The sequence below is a fragment of the Pagrus major genome, chromosome 8, assembly GCF_040436345.1.
Source record: "Pagrus major chromosome 8, Pma_NU_1.0".
NCBI lineage: Eukaryota > Metazoa > Chordata > Actinopteri > Spariformes > Sparidae > Pagrus > Pagrus major.
In genome coordinates, this window is record NC_133222.1 from 1 (window position 1) to 15,601 (window position 15,601).

The following is a 15,601-nucleotide window of genomic DNA, read 5'->3' on the forward strand; positions in this document are numbered from 1 at the left end:
AAGAGAAATTCAGTTTGTTACAAAGTTCAGTTTCTCAAATCTGTCCAGAGTGAACCCTCTTCACAAACAAATCAATTAAAGGATCTCTGACGAGGTAAATAAGCCAACATGTCTGACGCTCCGCTAGCTCTCAGTTTATGTTGCTCTGCCAGACAGATTTATAGTTATAAAGTTGGTTTTAACAGACGTCAGCTGCTGTTTAACGTTACGATGAACTGAACTAACTTTGTATTTATTTGTGTTGGAGCTTCAGCAGCAGCCAGAGATCAACTCCACACAACTCTGTGGAGGCAAACCTCCGCTGCACATCAACCACCAGCTGCACATGTCATTACACACAAATACTATGTAAGAGTCACAGGAGGAGGAGGAGGAGGAAGAAGAGGAAGAGGGGAAGGAGGAGAAGAAGGAGGAGGAGAAGGAGGGAGAAGAAGGAGAAGAAGAAGAAGAAGAAGAAGAAGAAGAAGAAGGAGGAGGAGGAGGAGGAGGAGGAGGGGGAGAAGAAGAGGAAGAAGAAGAAGAAGAAGAAGAAGAAGAAGAAGAAGAAGGAGGAGGAGAAGAAGGAGTAGAAGGAGGAGGAGGAGGAGGAGGAGAAGAAGACGAAGGAGGAGGAGAAGGAGAAGGAGAAGAAGACGAAGGAGGAGAAGAAGGAGGAGGAGGAGGAGGAGAAGAAGAGGAAGAAGGAGAAGGAGGAGGAGGAGGAGGAGAAGAAGAGGAAGAAGAAAAAGGAGAAGAAGGAGAAGAAGAAGAAGAAGAAGAAGAAGAAGAAGAAGGAGGAGGAGAAGAAGGAGTAGAAGAGGAGGAGGAGGAGGAGGAGGAGGAGGAGGAGGAGGAGGAGGAGGAGGAGGAGGAGGAGAAGAAGGAGGAGGAGAAGGAGGAGGAGAAGAAGAAGAAGAAGGAGGAGAAGAAGGAGTAGAAGGAGGAGGAGGAGGAGGAGGAGAAGAAGGAGGAGAAGAAGGAGGAGGAGGAGAAGGAGACGAAGGAGGAGAAGAAGGAGGAGGAGGAGAAGGAGGAGAAGGAGGAGGAGGAGGAGGAGGAGAAGAAGACGAAGGAGGAGGAGAAGGAGAAGGAGAAGAAGACGAAGGAGGAGAAGAAGGAGGAGGAGGAGGAGGAGGAGAAGGAGAAGGAGAAGAAGAAGAAGAAGAAGAAGAAGAAGGAGGAGGAGGAGGAGGAGGAGGAGGAGGAGGAGGAGGAGGAGGAGGAGGAGGAGGAGTTACCTCGGGAAAGCTGAGCCGCCAGACTTTTCATTTGCTTTCCTGAGAAGAGAAAATGAGTCAGTGTGACAGAAACATGATTCAGCTGTTGTCACGGTGATGATGAAGACTCATGTGAGCTGTGTGTGTGTGTGTCTGCCTGTGTGTGTGTTTGTGTCTGTGTGTGTCTGCCTGTGTGTGTGCGTTTGTGTGTGTCTGCCTGTGTGTGTGTGTGTGTCTCTGTCTGTCTGTCTGTGCGTTTGTATCTGTGTGTGTGTCTGTCTGTGTGTGTGTCTGTGTGTGTGTCTGCCTGTCTGCCTGTGTGTGTGTGTGTACCTGGTGTCATCGCAGGAGATGTTGTCGAAGAAGGACTTGGACTTGTCGTAGTAGCAGTTGGGTCCGAGCGGGTCGCCCTCCTCGTCAGCGTTGCCTTCACTGTTCTGGGTCTCCACACCAGAGTCTCCCTTGTCTTCTCCGTTCACGGCCTTCTCAGACTTCTCAGCCTTCTCATCTGAACGACGACACAGTGGACAGTTGGTCACATGACAGGTTTCATGTGGAGGCCACAGGACCGACCCGAACACGTCACAGAACCGACCCGAACACGTCACAGAACCGACCCGAACACGTCACAGACCGGACGAGGAATGAATTCATATAGATTTTATATGTTGAAGTTTTAAGTCTCAGAGCAAGAAAACAGACTGAAGACATCTGAAGCTCCAAACAACCTGTAATGTTTCACACATGTTGTTCTGCAGCATGAATGAATGAATACTATCAACATGTTGTTCTGCAGCATGAATGAATGAATGAATACTATCAACATGTTGTTCTGCAGAATGAATGAATGAATACTATCAACATGTTGTTCTGCAGCATGAATGAATGAATGAATACTATCAACATGTTGTTCTGCAGAATGAATGAATGAATGAATGAATACTATCAACATGTTGTTCTGCAGCATGAATGAATGAATGAATACTATCAACATGTTGTTCTGCAGAATGAATGAATGAATGAATGAATACTATCAACATGTTGTTCTGCAGAATGAATGAATGAATGAATACTATCAGCATTAGTTTTTTCAAGTCTAGCAGCAGAAAACGTTTTCACAACAGCCGTATGACCTCCTGAACATCTTCAGTCTCAAACAGAAGCCAGTTGGCCGTCCTTTTTGCGGCTAGGTCCGCGGATTTAGACAGAAGGAGGGGACACTTATTTCCGCCTCCATTGCTGTCTAAATCCCAGACGTCAATGTGCCGACAATTGCGTGAGATGGGCGGAGGTGTCGATGACCTGCACTGTTGTGCGACCCACAGCCGGAGAGTTTTAAAAGCAGGAAACAGCTGATCACAGCAGTCAGTCCATCACTTCATCTGCAGACGTCAAGATGAGCAACTGGAAAGCCGCTGAGATCCGGGAGACGCTAGCGCCTCCTCGGTCTCTGTAGCTGACAGCTAGCGGACACAACCAAACAGCTAGTAGCTGCTGTCAGCTCGCTGTGTAGCGGCAAGCTACAAACGGTCGCTACTTTCAAATTAAAAGCCCCCCGCTAAGAACCCAGTTCTAAAATCCAATGGGGTGCACTGTAAAGCTCTTATTTTGAAGACAAATTTGTTGTCACTGTTCACTGCCCAACTTCGTGCTTCACGTCACGTCACGTCACGTCACGTCACGTCACGTCACGTCACGTCACGTCACGTCACGTCACATGTTTACGCCTCCCCCAGTGGCGGCTTTTGGTAAAGGAGGAATATTACACCTCCCTTTTAGAAAGACAAGGCGGCAGGTTGCCGCCCTTACCTTGGAGCAAATGTGCTGCCTTTTCTATCTAAAAAGGGCTAGTGAGAACAAGCCTGAAGCCATCGTGTCTTCCTGGACTCAGTCAAACAGAAGGTACCTTTCAGCTTCAGCTTGCTCTGAAACTCTCTGTCGATCTCCTCCTTGTTGAACTGGGCGTTGGCGCTCTCGAAGTCAAAGTCTTTCTCAAACTTCATGGGTCCGTCTCGGCGAACGTTGAAGCGTCCTCTGCCGCGGTGTCCGCCTCCTCGCCCGCGGCGGTTAGCCGGTGCACCAGCAGCCACTACACAACAGAGTGACAGGAAACATCAGCTGCCTGAGAAATCCGGGTTCAGAGGTCGTGACCACAAACACACCACATGGCAACACATGAGGCAGTAAACCAAAGCACATCCACTATGGCAGAAGAACATGAGTTAGTGAAGAGCCGTAAAACTACAGCTTGGCTTCAGATGTTAGCTTCACCACGACAAAATAAAATCACATCAAACATGGAGGAAATGCAGTAAATCATTCAGGGGCATTCTCAGGTATGAAGACACCAGCTGACAACGTCTCATCGCCGTCAGTCCATTGACATGAGCAGCATGTCAATCTGCACACACGTTCACTAGCAAAGAAAATCAGGTCAGAGGGATGAAGGCTCGGCTGCTACAGGATGAGAGGATGAGCTCCACGGGCTGAAAGGAAAGCTGACAGCATGCAGTCTGATGGCTGTTGATGGTGTCAGAGCAGAGCAGAGGAGGGTTTAACCTGTGGAGCGTTTACTGGGCTCCCTGCCTTCAGCTCGCGCCTGCTCGCTCTCTGGTTTGGGGACTTTGGGGGCGTCTGTTCCTGGAACAGCAGAAGCTTTTATTCTTCAAAACAACGTCAACAGTCAGGAGAAAACAGCCAGGAGGCGCTAGTCTCCTACCTTCAGACAAAGGCACAACGGTTTCATATGTGGGACCTCTGGAACAAAACGTTAACAGATCACACAAGTTATTCTTTAAGACTATGGAGTTTTAGTTGGACCTCAGTCCTGAGCAGCGCCGCCGGAGACGTTTCTTCACTGAACACTCATTATGTTTCAGACACTAATCAAAATCAGGAACATTTTATTTGAGCAAAAACAAGAATCAAGTTGTTTTTCAGCTTTCACTCAGTTTTCTTCACATCGTCTCTCGTTAACGTTTGTTCAGACACAAAACAGCCAATCAGAAGCAGCCAATCAGATCTGATTGGCCGGAAACACACAAGCCTGAGAGCAGCGACATGAAGAGAAACACAGTGATTGTCATCGTGCATGAAAAATAAATGAATTCATTAAACACCTGATAGATGAACTCACTCCTTGTATTTCCATGACAACAGAGCTACCTGGTGAAGGTGTGTTGAGTCGTGGTCAGAGGAGAGAATCACTAACAAAGCTACATTAAAACTGATAAACATGTTTTACTTCCTCTGAATTCTTCACAATAAAAGTCCACCGTTGTTTAGATGTTTAAAAGCTGAAGACTTAAAATAATATCACTATAGAATAAATGACTCATAACGCTCGGCTACAGTGATCGACCTGATGCACTCGGGCTGGTGGTGTGGGACTGACACTGATCAGCTGGTCACCGGTCACAGCTGATCGATTGATGCATCTTGACTTTGTTTGCTCAAATGAAATGATTTTAGTGTTTTGTGTCTCGTGCGCGCTCAGGACTGAGACGTGACTCCGTGTGCAGCAGCACAGATCAGTGTGCTGGCGTCTGGCCTGAGGTCTCACCTGCGTGGCTGAAGACAGAGTGGGTCAGCCCTGCAGTTGAGGCCCTATCTACAGCGGAGATGGTTCGGGGTGCAGACCAGCCCTGGCTGCTGCGGCCTCCCCTCACAGTCTCACCCCTCCTCGTGTCCACGCCCTCCTGCTGCTGGACCTTCTGGCCGCTCGGACCGCTGCCGGAGGGGGCCGTGCGACCGTGGGCGGGGCTCCTGCGTCCCAGGCCGGGGGCCGGAGCCGTGGTGGCGGCGATCGGGGCCGACGGGGCGGTCTGGATCACCTGCTCCAGGGTGGGGCTCTTCCGCAACGGGTCCAGGCTGGGGCTGCTGCGTCCTGGGGCAAACGGGGCAGAGATCAGGGTTAGTGCTTCGCGCTGTGGACGACTCGACTGAATCAACCTGAACATTAGTCAACACCGACAGAGGGCAGTCAGCTGGACCGCACCAAGCGAAGCTGAACCTCAGCATGCTTTGACACGGGTCTGTTCAGGACAAATGGACTTTCTTCTGTTTGTTTGTGTGAAATCTGCTCATTAAACTCTGCTGGTGACCGAACAACCGTCTCTAGTTTCATCCAACTGAAGCTCAGATTCAAACTGAAGCTCCAAAAACTCTTGAAAATAACTGACTGGATGTTTGTTGCGTCAGTGAGCCGATTGGTTGATGGAGATAATAAACCACAGAAGAAGAAGAGGACACAACAAAGAGCTCCAGTTGACAGTCAAACGATGGAAACGTGATGAAATCAGACATTTGTTAGTTTACTGTGTTAATGTGAGGAAGGTTACAGCCTCATCATCATCATCATGTTTTCAGTCAGTCACAGGAAGTGATGACATGATTCATGACATCATCAGTTTCTGTTTGCTTTTATCCACAAAACAACTTTTACTTTATTTCCGCTTCATGTCAACTGAAGGAAACACTTTGTCTGTTTGTTCCTCTGATCAATCAAACATGTGATTTTAGATACAACAGACTAATGTTTGACTTTATCTCCTCATCCTGCAGTGAACCTGATGTTTGGTTCACACCTCACTGACACCGTGATGTTCAGTCTGACACCGTGATGTTCAGTCTGACACCGTGATGTTCAGTCTGACACCGTGATGTTCAGTCTGACACCGTGATGTTCAGTCTGACACCGTGATGTTCAGTCTGACACCGTGATGTTCAGTCAGTGTGTGTGTGTGTGTGTGTGAGAGAGAGACAGCTGAGGCATAACACTAGTCGTTTTTATACTGGACAGCAAGCCGCCAATTTGGCTGTCCTTTTTGCGGCTAGGTCCGCAAATTCAGACAGCGCGCGGCATACTGGGGTCTGTTTTGGTCCGCCGATATGACGCCTTGGAGGGTACACTTTCTGCCGCCTCCATTGCTATGTAAATTCAAGGCGTCGATGTGCCGGCAATTGCGTGACGTGGGCGGAGGTGTCGATGACGTGTGCACTGTTGTGCGACCCACAGCCGGGAGGTTTAAAAGCAGGAAACAGCTGATCGCAGCAGTCAGTTCATCACTTCATCCAAGGACGTCAAGATGAGCAACTGGAAAGCCGCTGAGATCCGGGAGATGCTAACCATCACAGCCCAGAGAATCGCCAATAACCAGGTCACTCGTCACTGTTCACGCCCAACGTCGTGCTTCACGTCACATCATGTTTACGCCTCCCCCAGTGGCAGCTTTTTTGAAAAGGAGGAATATTACACCTCCGTTTCACAGAGACAAGACGCAGATTGCAGCCTTTACCTGGCTGCACATGTGGCGCACTGTCTAACTAAAAGGGGCTCCTGATACACAGGCGCACACACACACACACACACACACACACACACACACACACACACACACACACAATTAATCGTTGTTTGTAAAATAAAATGACATCATATTTTAAATCCATAAACACAAAGTTATTCAGTTAACACATAAAATCCTTGTTTAAGGGACTGGAACCACAAAATGTTTTGTTTAGTTCAACAATCAATAATCCTGATCAATCAAACTGATCCACTAACTGTTTCCTCCCACAGCGAACAAACAAGTGAGAAGAGAAAATCTCCTCGTGGGTCCTGAAACATGTTCGACACGAGAGGAAGAACACGCCGACGTTTAATTAACAGTTTGGATGGTTCTGGATGGTTCTGGATGGTTCTGGATGATTTCCTGTCAGAGTGACATGACAACATGTTGACGTGTACAAGCTGTCATTCATAACTACCGATGAAGTTCATGTGTTCATTATGTCACAGCAGCCTCACTACATCAGCTCAGTGTTCTGTTCAGTCCAGTCACAATGTTCAGTTTGTGTTGAAGCTGCTGATTGTTGGATCAGAACTGAAAGTGTTTCTGTTATTTCGTCCAGCTGATTGAAATCAATGATGGAAACTAAAAACTTCTCTTGTCAAATCAAGAAAAAGAAAAATGCCTGCAGCTGCATGTCGACATGAACCGAGCTGATCGATCACACGACCGATCAATGAGTCCATCGAAGGACAATCAGCTGCCAGCTGTTTTGATAAACAATCATATCAATAACTTTTAAATCAAAAACGTCAAATATCGTCTGGTTCAGCTTCTTAAATGTGCTGATTTGCTGCTTTTTCCCCTAAAATGACTTTAACAAACACTTGTGACAAAAATCTGACAATATTATTATATTTCCCTGTTGTTGTTATATTTTAGTCACATTTTCAAAAAACAACTTTTATGTGCAATATTTCATGGCTTGTTTTTTATCATTTATTATTGTAACTGTTACTTCATCAAGTTCGGTGTTATAAATGTTAATATCCCACGTTTTTATTCAGTCACTTGTAAAACACTGAACTGCATTTTGATTTAAAAAGACTCATATATATAATATATCATATATATGAAGCTATATAATAAAAGTTTGACTGAATAAACTTGAATGTCTAAATCGACATCAGTTGATAATATCAGCTAACTCATGTATCGATCGAGATCACCCGTCAGTTTAATCAATAATACAAATAATCGTTAGTTATTTTATATATAATATATAAAATGTAATATTCTTCCTGTTGTGGCTGAATTCAGAGAAGTGAGGCTCCTCACACAACTTTAACATTACTGAGTAAATGTTCACATGCTGTTATATTCTGATGAATCCACCAACCTCTCAGTGAAGCTCAGTCACTTACGCATATTTATATATCATATATTACATGTGGGGGAGGAGCGTGACGGCCTCGACTGTTTGAAGTCACACTGATGCCAGGATTCAGTCCCTCCTCACTTTCTTTGGCATGATTTACGTGGTGCGCGAGCCACAGAGAGACCCTGAACCCTTGGATATCATGCCCGTAAAACACAAGACAGATCTGCTCGAGACTCAAGTGTCGTGCTTACCAACACCAACTGGTCCAAACTGAGGGGAAACCAGCGGACTGGCGCTGAACTGGTTATAGGCAGGAACTGGAGCTCGGTTGAAGAGGCCGTAGGAACCAGCAGACTGGAACGGAGTCGGAGCCGCGGCAGCAGAAGACGAGGAGCTGGAGCTCATGGACGACTGACGAGGAAACAGAGCGGGTTACTGTTACACTGAACTGTCCCTGAACACACCTCACCCTCCAGCTGTGTGTGTGAAGGTGTACCTGGACTATGGCGGGGTCCTGAGGAAGAGAGCATGTTGGTTTGGGCGGTTCACACACAGTCAGGTCCTTGATGTCGCTGCCTCTGAAGATGATGTACTCAAAGGTGTCGTCTCGAGGTGGGATGGGCCTGTCGGTGGGCCGGTCCTCTGTGCCGAAGGAACGGACTGACAAGAAGCAAACAGCTCACAGTTAGCCTCACAGGGTAAAGGAGGACAACATTCGTCCAGGTGTGACACGTCAACAAAATTGTCAATAGCAGAATTGGCTTCAGCAGGTCGTCTGTTATATTTTATTGTGTATCTCTGATGTAAAATGATGACAACTGTCTGGTGAAGTGCAGCAATACAAAATCAATACATCACAACCGTGAGCAGCGACACATCCAGCGCTCACATCAGGATTCTGACTCCCTCATCTTTAAAACCCAGCAGCTATAACGAAACTTAAATATTCACATAATCATTAGAGTCATAATCATTTTGTCACAACGTCTTAATTTGTAAATATTTTCATGTTTTCCTCATCTTCCATGAGAACCAGATATCTCTGAGCTGCTGGTCAGACATCACAAGATGTTTGAAGACTTGATCTGGGCCGGTACCGGTGTTAAATACATAAATATCTATGGAGATTCTTGACAGTCAGGAAATTGTCACGAATAACCAGGATTTCAATATTTAATGTGTTGTTTAGTCCGAAATGATGCAGATATATTCAGTTTACTATCACAGGAGACCCAGAGAGCAGGACGTCCTGAAGAGCAGACGTCTGGCTGTTTGGATTAAAGCGACTTAGATGTTTCATTGATGATCAGATCAGTTGTTGAGTCTTCTAACGACAGATTAATCATTTCAGTTGTGAAACAGAATTATTAAATGTTGTTATATTAAAGTTACATCACTGATGACCGTGTTCTTCACTGGTAACGCTGCTGTACCGGCTGCTCATCACAGGGACACAGACCGCTGACACAAGTTTCATTAAACAGTTTGTCGTCATAATCTGTTGTTAGTGAACCAGGTGAGAGGAGTGCGCACTCAGTGACGTCAGATGTTCAGCCTGCCACATTAAGCCGCTTCGTTCTCACCTGAAACTGATTAAAACTGCCTGTAAGTGAACGTCACATCAACATGTCCCTGTAGCTTTACATGAACGTGTCACTGCTGCACTGCTTACACACAGCTAGCCGACCTGCTAACGCTAGCTGACAACTTGGAAAGCTGACTCATGTTACAAACACAAATTAACAGTCAGTGAGTCTTCAGAGCGTCAGAGGTTATTAAAATGTCAGGAGGTCATTTTTGTTTTGTTTTTCGTTTCTGCAATTAAATTCTTTATCGGACGAAGTGATGTTGCTATTAGCTGTCATGACGGATGTTTTAGCATCCTAGCGCAACGTTACTGCTCGGTAATGGTAACGCTATAGCATGCTAGCATAAGCCTGTTAGCTTATGGTAGAAAGCTAACGCTAGCCACCTGGCTAACATTATTAAATTGTTGACGATACGACTCTGCATTAAACCGGAACACACCGGATTGTTGAACCCCCGTCCAGCACTAAATGACTTTGTAATCTTGATTCAGAACATAAGAATAAACACTGCACACTGGCACATAGCAGGGACTCTGCTAGCTGGTGTACAGCAGCATTAGCCGACTAGCTGAGTTACCTTTAGCAAGTGCGACAGTCGAGTTCTCGGTGTCAATAGTGTAGAGGATTCCTTCGTAGCGAATCTCGGCCTTCGAAATCAGGCTGATTTTGCTGCCGAGGTACGGCGTCCCGCCGCTCATGGTGTCTTCTAGAACTCGGCAGTCCGAACAGGGAACAGAATGGACGGCTCCTCCGAACCGCGCGGTCCACAGTAACGATTCTACACCAAATGTGTCCGGTTTGTGCTTTTCCACCAAGTCGCTCTTCTCACCGCTACAACATGGCTACCGCATCCTCCATCGAGCGGCTGTGAGCGCGGGGGCTGACGGGAAACCGTCATATCGCGCGTTTACGCTGCGCCGCGGACTCCAGATCCGCGCGAGACAGAAGAGCAAACAACCAGCGGTACTGCTTCATGCTGCGTGTAGTGGTGGAGGAAGTACTGAGATCCTTCACACAAGTACAAGTACTAATAAATAAGTATAAACAAATAATAAGGTATTTCTGATTCTGATAATATCTCACTGTAAAAATACCCTGGTACAAGTAAAAGCACTGCTTTGAAACTGTTACTGAGATAAAAGTATGCAAGTATGTATTTAAAGTATTAGAGTAAAAGTACTCAATGCGTAGAATATGTATTATATCAAAACAGTATTATTAATCATGCATAAATGTACATTATGCATATACATTACATTATGGGTTATTTTTGATTATTTTCCTTCTAGATTCATCTGCTGATTGTTTTGTTTGTCAAAATTAGACTGAAAATAGTGAGAATTGTCTTGATAATGTTTGTTTTGTCCAACAAATGGTCCAACCTTCGATATTAGACCTATTATAAATATAAATACTGCAAAAAACTATAGAATTAAACATCACATGAGCTGCAGTCAGGATCAGTTTTAGGTAAAAAAAATACTTTGAACAAATCATTTTAAAGTGATTTCTGACCTTGGAAGTAATAAAACAAATCACTACATAGATAAATAAATGCATATAGGTCCATTTTGATTATTCCGCCAGTTATCCTCTCGATGACTCGTTTAGCCAGTAAAACATCAAAATCAGAGTCCAGCTGACATCTTCAGATGTCTCACAGAGAGTTTACTGTGATAATAACTGAGAAATTACAATCAATCATCCTCAAACCTACAAACTAGTAAGCAGACAAAGTATGTGTGGATTTTATTTGTCAAACATTGTGAGCTGCCCATGATCCACAGAACCAATCAATAACAGAACCGATCAATAACAGAACCAATCAATAACAGATCCAATCAATAACAGAACCGATCAATAACAGAACCAGTCAATAACAGAACCAATCAATAACAGATCCAGTCAATAACAGATCCAGTCAATAACAGAACCGATCAATAACAGAACCGATCAATAACAGAACCAGTCAATAACAGAACCGATCAATAACAGAACCGATCGATCACAGAACCAGTCAATAACAGAACCGATCAATCACAGAACCGATCGATCACAGAACCAGTGAATAACAGAACCAGTCAATAACAGAACCGATCAATAACAGAACCGATCAATCACAGAACCGATCAATAACAGAACCGATCGATAACAGAACCGATCAATAACAGAACCAGTCAATAACAGAACCGATCAATCACAGAACCGATCAATCACAGAACCGATCAATCACAGAGCCAGTGAATAACAGAACCAGTCAATAACAGAACCGATCAATAACAGAACCGATCGATAACAGAACCGATCAATCACAGAACCGATCGATAACAGAACCGATCAATAACAGAACCAGTCAATAACAGAACCGATCAATAACAGAACCGATCGATAACAGAACCGATCAATCACAGAACCGATCGATAACAGAACCGATCAATAACAGAACCAATCAATAACAGAACCAGTCAATAACAGAACCAATCAATCACAGAACCGATAAATCACAGAACCAGTCAATAACAGAACCGATCAATAACAGAACTGATCAATCACAGAACCAGTCAATAACAGAACCGATCGATAACAGAACCGATCGATCACAGAACCGATCGATCACAGGCTCTCCCCGGCCTCTAACCCTACCTGGGCTCACTCCTTCACTGAGCGAACACGGCGGATCTAGTTCTTCTATTTCTGTGCTCGAAAACAACACCGATCCTCCGCGCATGCGTACATTCTAAAATACGATTTGCACAACGGTCCGACATCAAAGATGGCGGGAGCCTCCGACCCGCTGGAGGACATGCTCTCCAATGAGGTGGATGAGAAGGCAGTTAGCGACCTAGTTGGCTCCCTGGAATCACAGCTCGGCGACAGAAAGGTTCCCGCTGCTTCATATTCCGACGGGAAACGGGAGGGAGCTCCGGCCGCTGTCAGCCAGTTCTCAGGGAAAGTGCGCGATCAAGTGGGGTCTCTGGAGCCGCCGCAACAAGGGCATCCGAAAGCGGGGTTAAACCAGGAACCCGCCGCTAATGAGCCGCTGTCCGGCAGAACTCTGTCCGCCTCTACCTCCTCTGGCGCCGCCGGGGCCGCAGTGACCACCGGGGCCGGTCTGCAAACAGTTGGAGCATCTCCCCCCACTGTTCCCTCCGTACCGGGACCCGTAACTTTGACCACTCAGTCCGCGGCTGCTAGCTTCCACCGGGCTGCGGTCCTGGGTCCGAGCGCGGCTCCCAGCACCAGCGTCGCCCCCGCGGCGGAGGCGATCCGGACCGCGTCTCCCGGACTACAAAGTTTAAACGGCAGCAGCGGAGCTGTAAAGTTGGTGAACTCGCCCGCTGCCGCTCCCCCGGCCGGGGCCAGCACCGTCATAAGTGCTGTCAGCGCCGGCGGCTCCACCATCATCGCCTCCATGGCTGCACAGCCCGGTTTCCCGGTACCTCAGTCCTCAGCGGCGTCTCCCGCTGGAGCCCTGCAGAGACACCCCAGCCCGGCCAGCGTCGCCCAGAACGGTGTCGACCCGAAGCTGGTGACCCAGGGAGCCCCCTCCCCGGCAGCCTCCGCCTCTCAGGTTGTGAACCACAGCAACCCTCTGATGCACGCCAAGATGTTGGTGCCCAGCCAGCCGGTTTCGGGAAACTCCGTCATCCTGGCGAGCACCCCTCCGCCTGCTGCGGTCCAGTCCCCCATCAGCCAGGCTCAGACCGGGACCGGTACAGCCGCTGTCACCCTGGCTCCCGCCGGGATCAAGCCTGCCGTGAACGGAGTGGCTCAGCCCGCCGTGGCTGTGGTGAGGCCGCCGGGCGCACCTGTGGTGGCCACCTCCATCCAGCAGCAGAGACCCGGGCTGGTGGCGAGCTCGACCCGGGCGGCGGCTCCTCAGCCTCCGCTGGCTGTCCGGCCTCAGCAGCAGACCACCATCCAGCTGCCCCCCGGGTTCACCATGCCCCCCGGTGAGTGACAGAGGAGCTCCTCACTGACCTCACCTGATGACTCACCTGCTGTCACCTGCACACACACACACACACACACACACACACACACACACACACACACACACACACGCACACACACACACACACACACACACACACACACACACACAGACCTGTCAGCTGTTCTCTGTGAACATCTGGATGAACATCTTCAGTCAGAGAGGACACACCTGAAGATAGCAAACATACAAAGACACTAAAAGAATAAACAACATATTTTAAATGCAGGTTCATGTCACATGTGTTCATGTCACATGTGTTCATGTCACATGTGTTCATGTCACATGTGTTCATGTCACATGTGTTCAGAGGAAACAGCTGGTTGATGCTGCAGCAGGTGAGTGTTTCAGGAGCAGCTTCAGTGCAGCAGGATGTGATGATGAAGCTCCTGCTGAACTTCTTCAGGTGTTCAGTTTCAGATCAGATGTTTTAGAGGAGCGATCAACCACCAGAGACGTTTCCTCCAGGTCAGTCGTAGATCTCACTGTGAGAATATCACAGTGTTACACAATGAATATGATTATTATTATTATTATAAGTTAAATTGTCTGTTAACAGAATGAAAGCAGAAGGTTTTAGTTGAACGACGGCTTTATTATAATTTCAACTTCAAAATTAACATTCAACACGGCCGAGCAGAAGTTTATTGTACGATGATCATCAACACCACAGTGTGTCACTGCAGCCCTGGACTGGAGACACTTATCACCGTGTGACCGATCGGTCCACTCACTGATCAGTCCACTCACTGATCGGTCCACTCACTGATCAGTCCACTCATTGATCGGTCCACTCACTGATCGGTCCACTCACTGATCAGTCCACTCACTGATCGGTCCACTCATTGATCGGTCCACTCACTGATCGGTCCACTCACTGATCGGTCCACTCATTGATCGGTCCACTCACTGATCAGTCCACTCATTGATCGGTCCACTCACTGATCGGTCCACTCACTGATCGGTCCACTCATTGATCGGTCCACTCACTGATCAGTCCACTCATTGATCGGTCCACTCACTGATCAGTCCACTCATTGATCGGTCCACTCATTGATTAGATCATCAGCAGAGATTTTATTGGTAACTACTTTGATAATCACAAAGATTTCCTGCTTCCAGCCAAAGAACCTACAAAAGACAGAAGGGTCATGACGTCACTGAGTCTCTGGTGCCAGACTGGTGTCAGCTGTATTGAAGTCTATGGGAGATGATGGAGAAACACATCGACATCACCTGATGAAGAAACGCCTCCAGAGAATGAACGAACACTTCAGAGAGGTTAACACCTGAACATTTCTCCATCAGGTGATGTAGATGTGTTGGGTGTTAGTGTTTCTCCATCATCTCCCATAGACTTCAATACAGCTGACACCAGTCTGGCACCAGAGACTCAGTGACGTCATGACCCCTCCTCCTCTTTAGGTTTGTTGTTCCAGCTCCCCAGGTGTGTCCTCGTCCTCGTCCTCGTCTTTGTCTCGTGAGACATTAAACTGAACCTCATCGTGTGTCGGACTGTTCGGACAAAACAAAACGTCTTTCTGACGTTTTAGAGACAAAACTATTGTCAGTTTCTGGAGCAGATCGTCTGACGATCGTGTGTTTCAGCTGCGACCTTCATCCGAAAACCAACCAATCAGAATCTGACTTGAGATGACACACAGAGTGCAAACACACACAGCCAATCAGTGAACTGAGACAGAAGTGTGTGTTTACTACACACATCATCAGCTGTATGATCGCTGCTGAGGGTGGAGCTGAGGGTGGAGTTGGAGGTGGAGCTGAGGGTGCAGCTGAGGGTGGAGCTGAGGGTGGAGTTGGAGGTGGAGCTGAGGGTGGAGTTGGAGGTGGAGCTGAGGGTGCAGCTGAGGGTGGAGCTGAAGGTGCAGCTGAGGGTGGAGTTGGAGGTGGAGCTGAAGGTGCAGCTGAAGGTGGAGTTGAGGGTGGAGCTGAAGGTGGAGTTGGAGGTGGAGCTGAGGGTGCAGCTGAGGGTGGAGCTGAGGGTGGAGTTGGAGGTGGAGCTGAGGGTGCAGCTGAGGGTGCAGCTGAAGGTGGAGTTGGAGGTGGAGCTGAGGGTGCAGCTGAAGGTGGAGTTGGAGGTGGAGCTGAGGGTGCAGCTGAGGGTTGAGTTGAAGGTGGAGGCGTGTCAT

At 47.4% G+C, this 15,601-nt stretch overlaps 2 protein-coding genes across 3 annotated transcripts in view; one reads left to right on the top strand and one right to left on the bottom strand.

The window, feature by feature from the left end:
- Nucleotides 1–1,205: 1,205 nt before the first annotated feature.
- LOC141001798 (protein LSM14 homolog A-like) lies at nt 1,206–10,299 on the bottom strand. The gene is made up of 7 exons (XM_073472974.1): nt 10,035–10,299; nt 8,365–8,528; nt 8,120–8,279; nt 4,759–5,082; nt 3,103–3,285; nt 1,530–1,704; nt 1,206–1,256 (listed from the first exon to the last, which is right to left on the bottom strand). Exons 1-7 carry the CDS (start codon nt 10,153–10,155, stop codon nt 1,214–1,216), a joined length of 1,170 nt encoding a protein of 389 aa, XP_073329075.1. The 5' UTR covers nt 10,156–10,299; the 3' UTR covers nt 1,206–1,213.
- Nucleotides 10,300–12,230: 1,931 nt separating this feature from the next.
- LOC141001381 (transcription initiation factor TFIID subunit 4-like) overlaps nt 12,231–15,601 on the top strand; it is a 32,265-nt gene continuing 28,894 nt past the window's right edge. For both annotated transcript variants that reach the window (XM_073472441.1, XM_073472442.1), the window contains exon 1: nt 12,231–13,410. In XM_073472441.1, coding sequence (XP_073328542.1) covers nt 12,231–13,410 — 1,180 coding nt within the window. The remainder of the gene's footprint in view (nt 13,411–15,601) is intronic.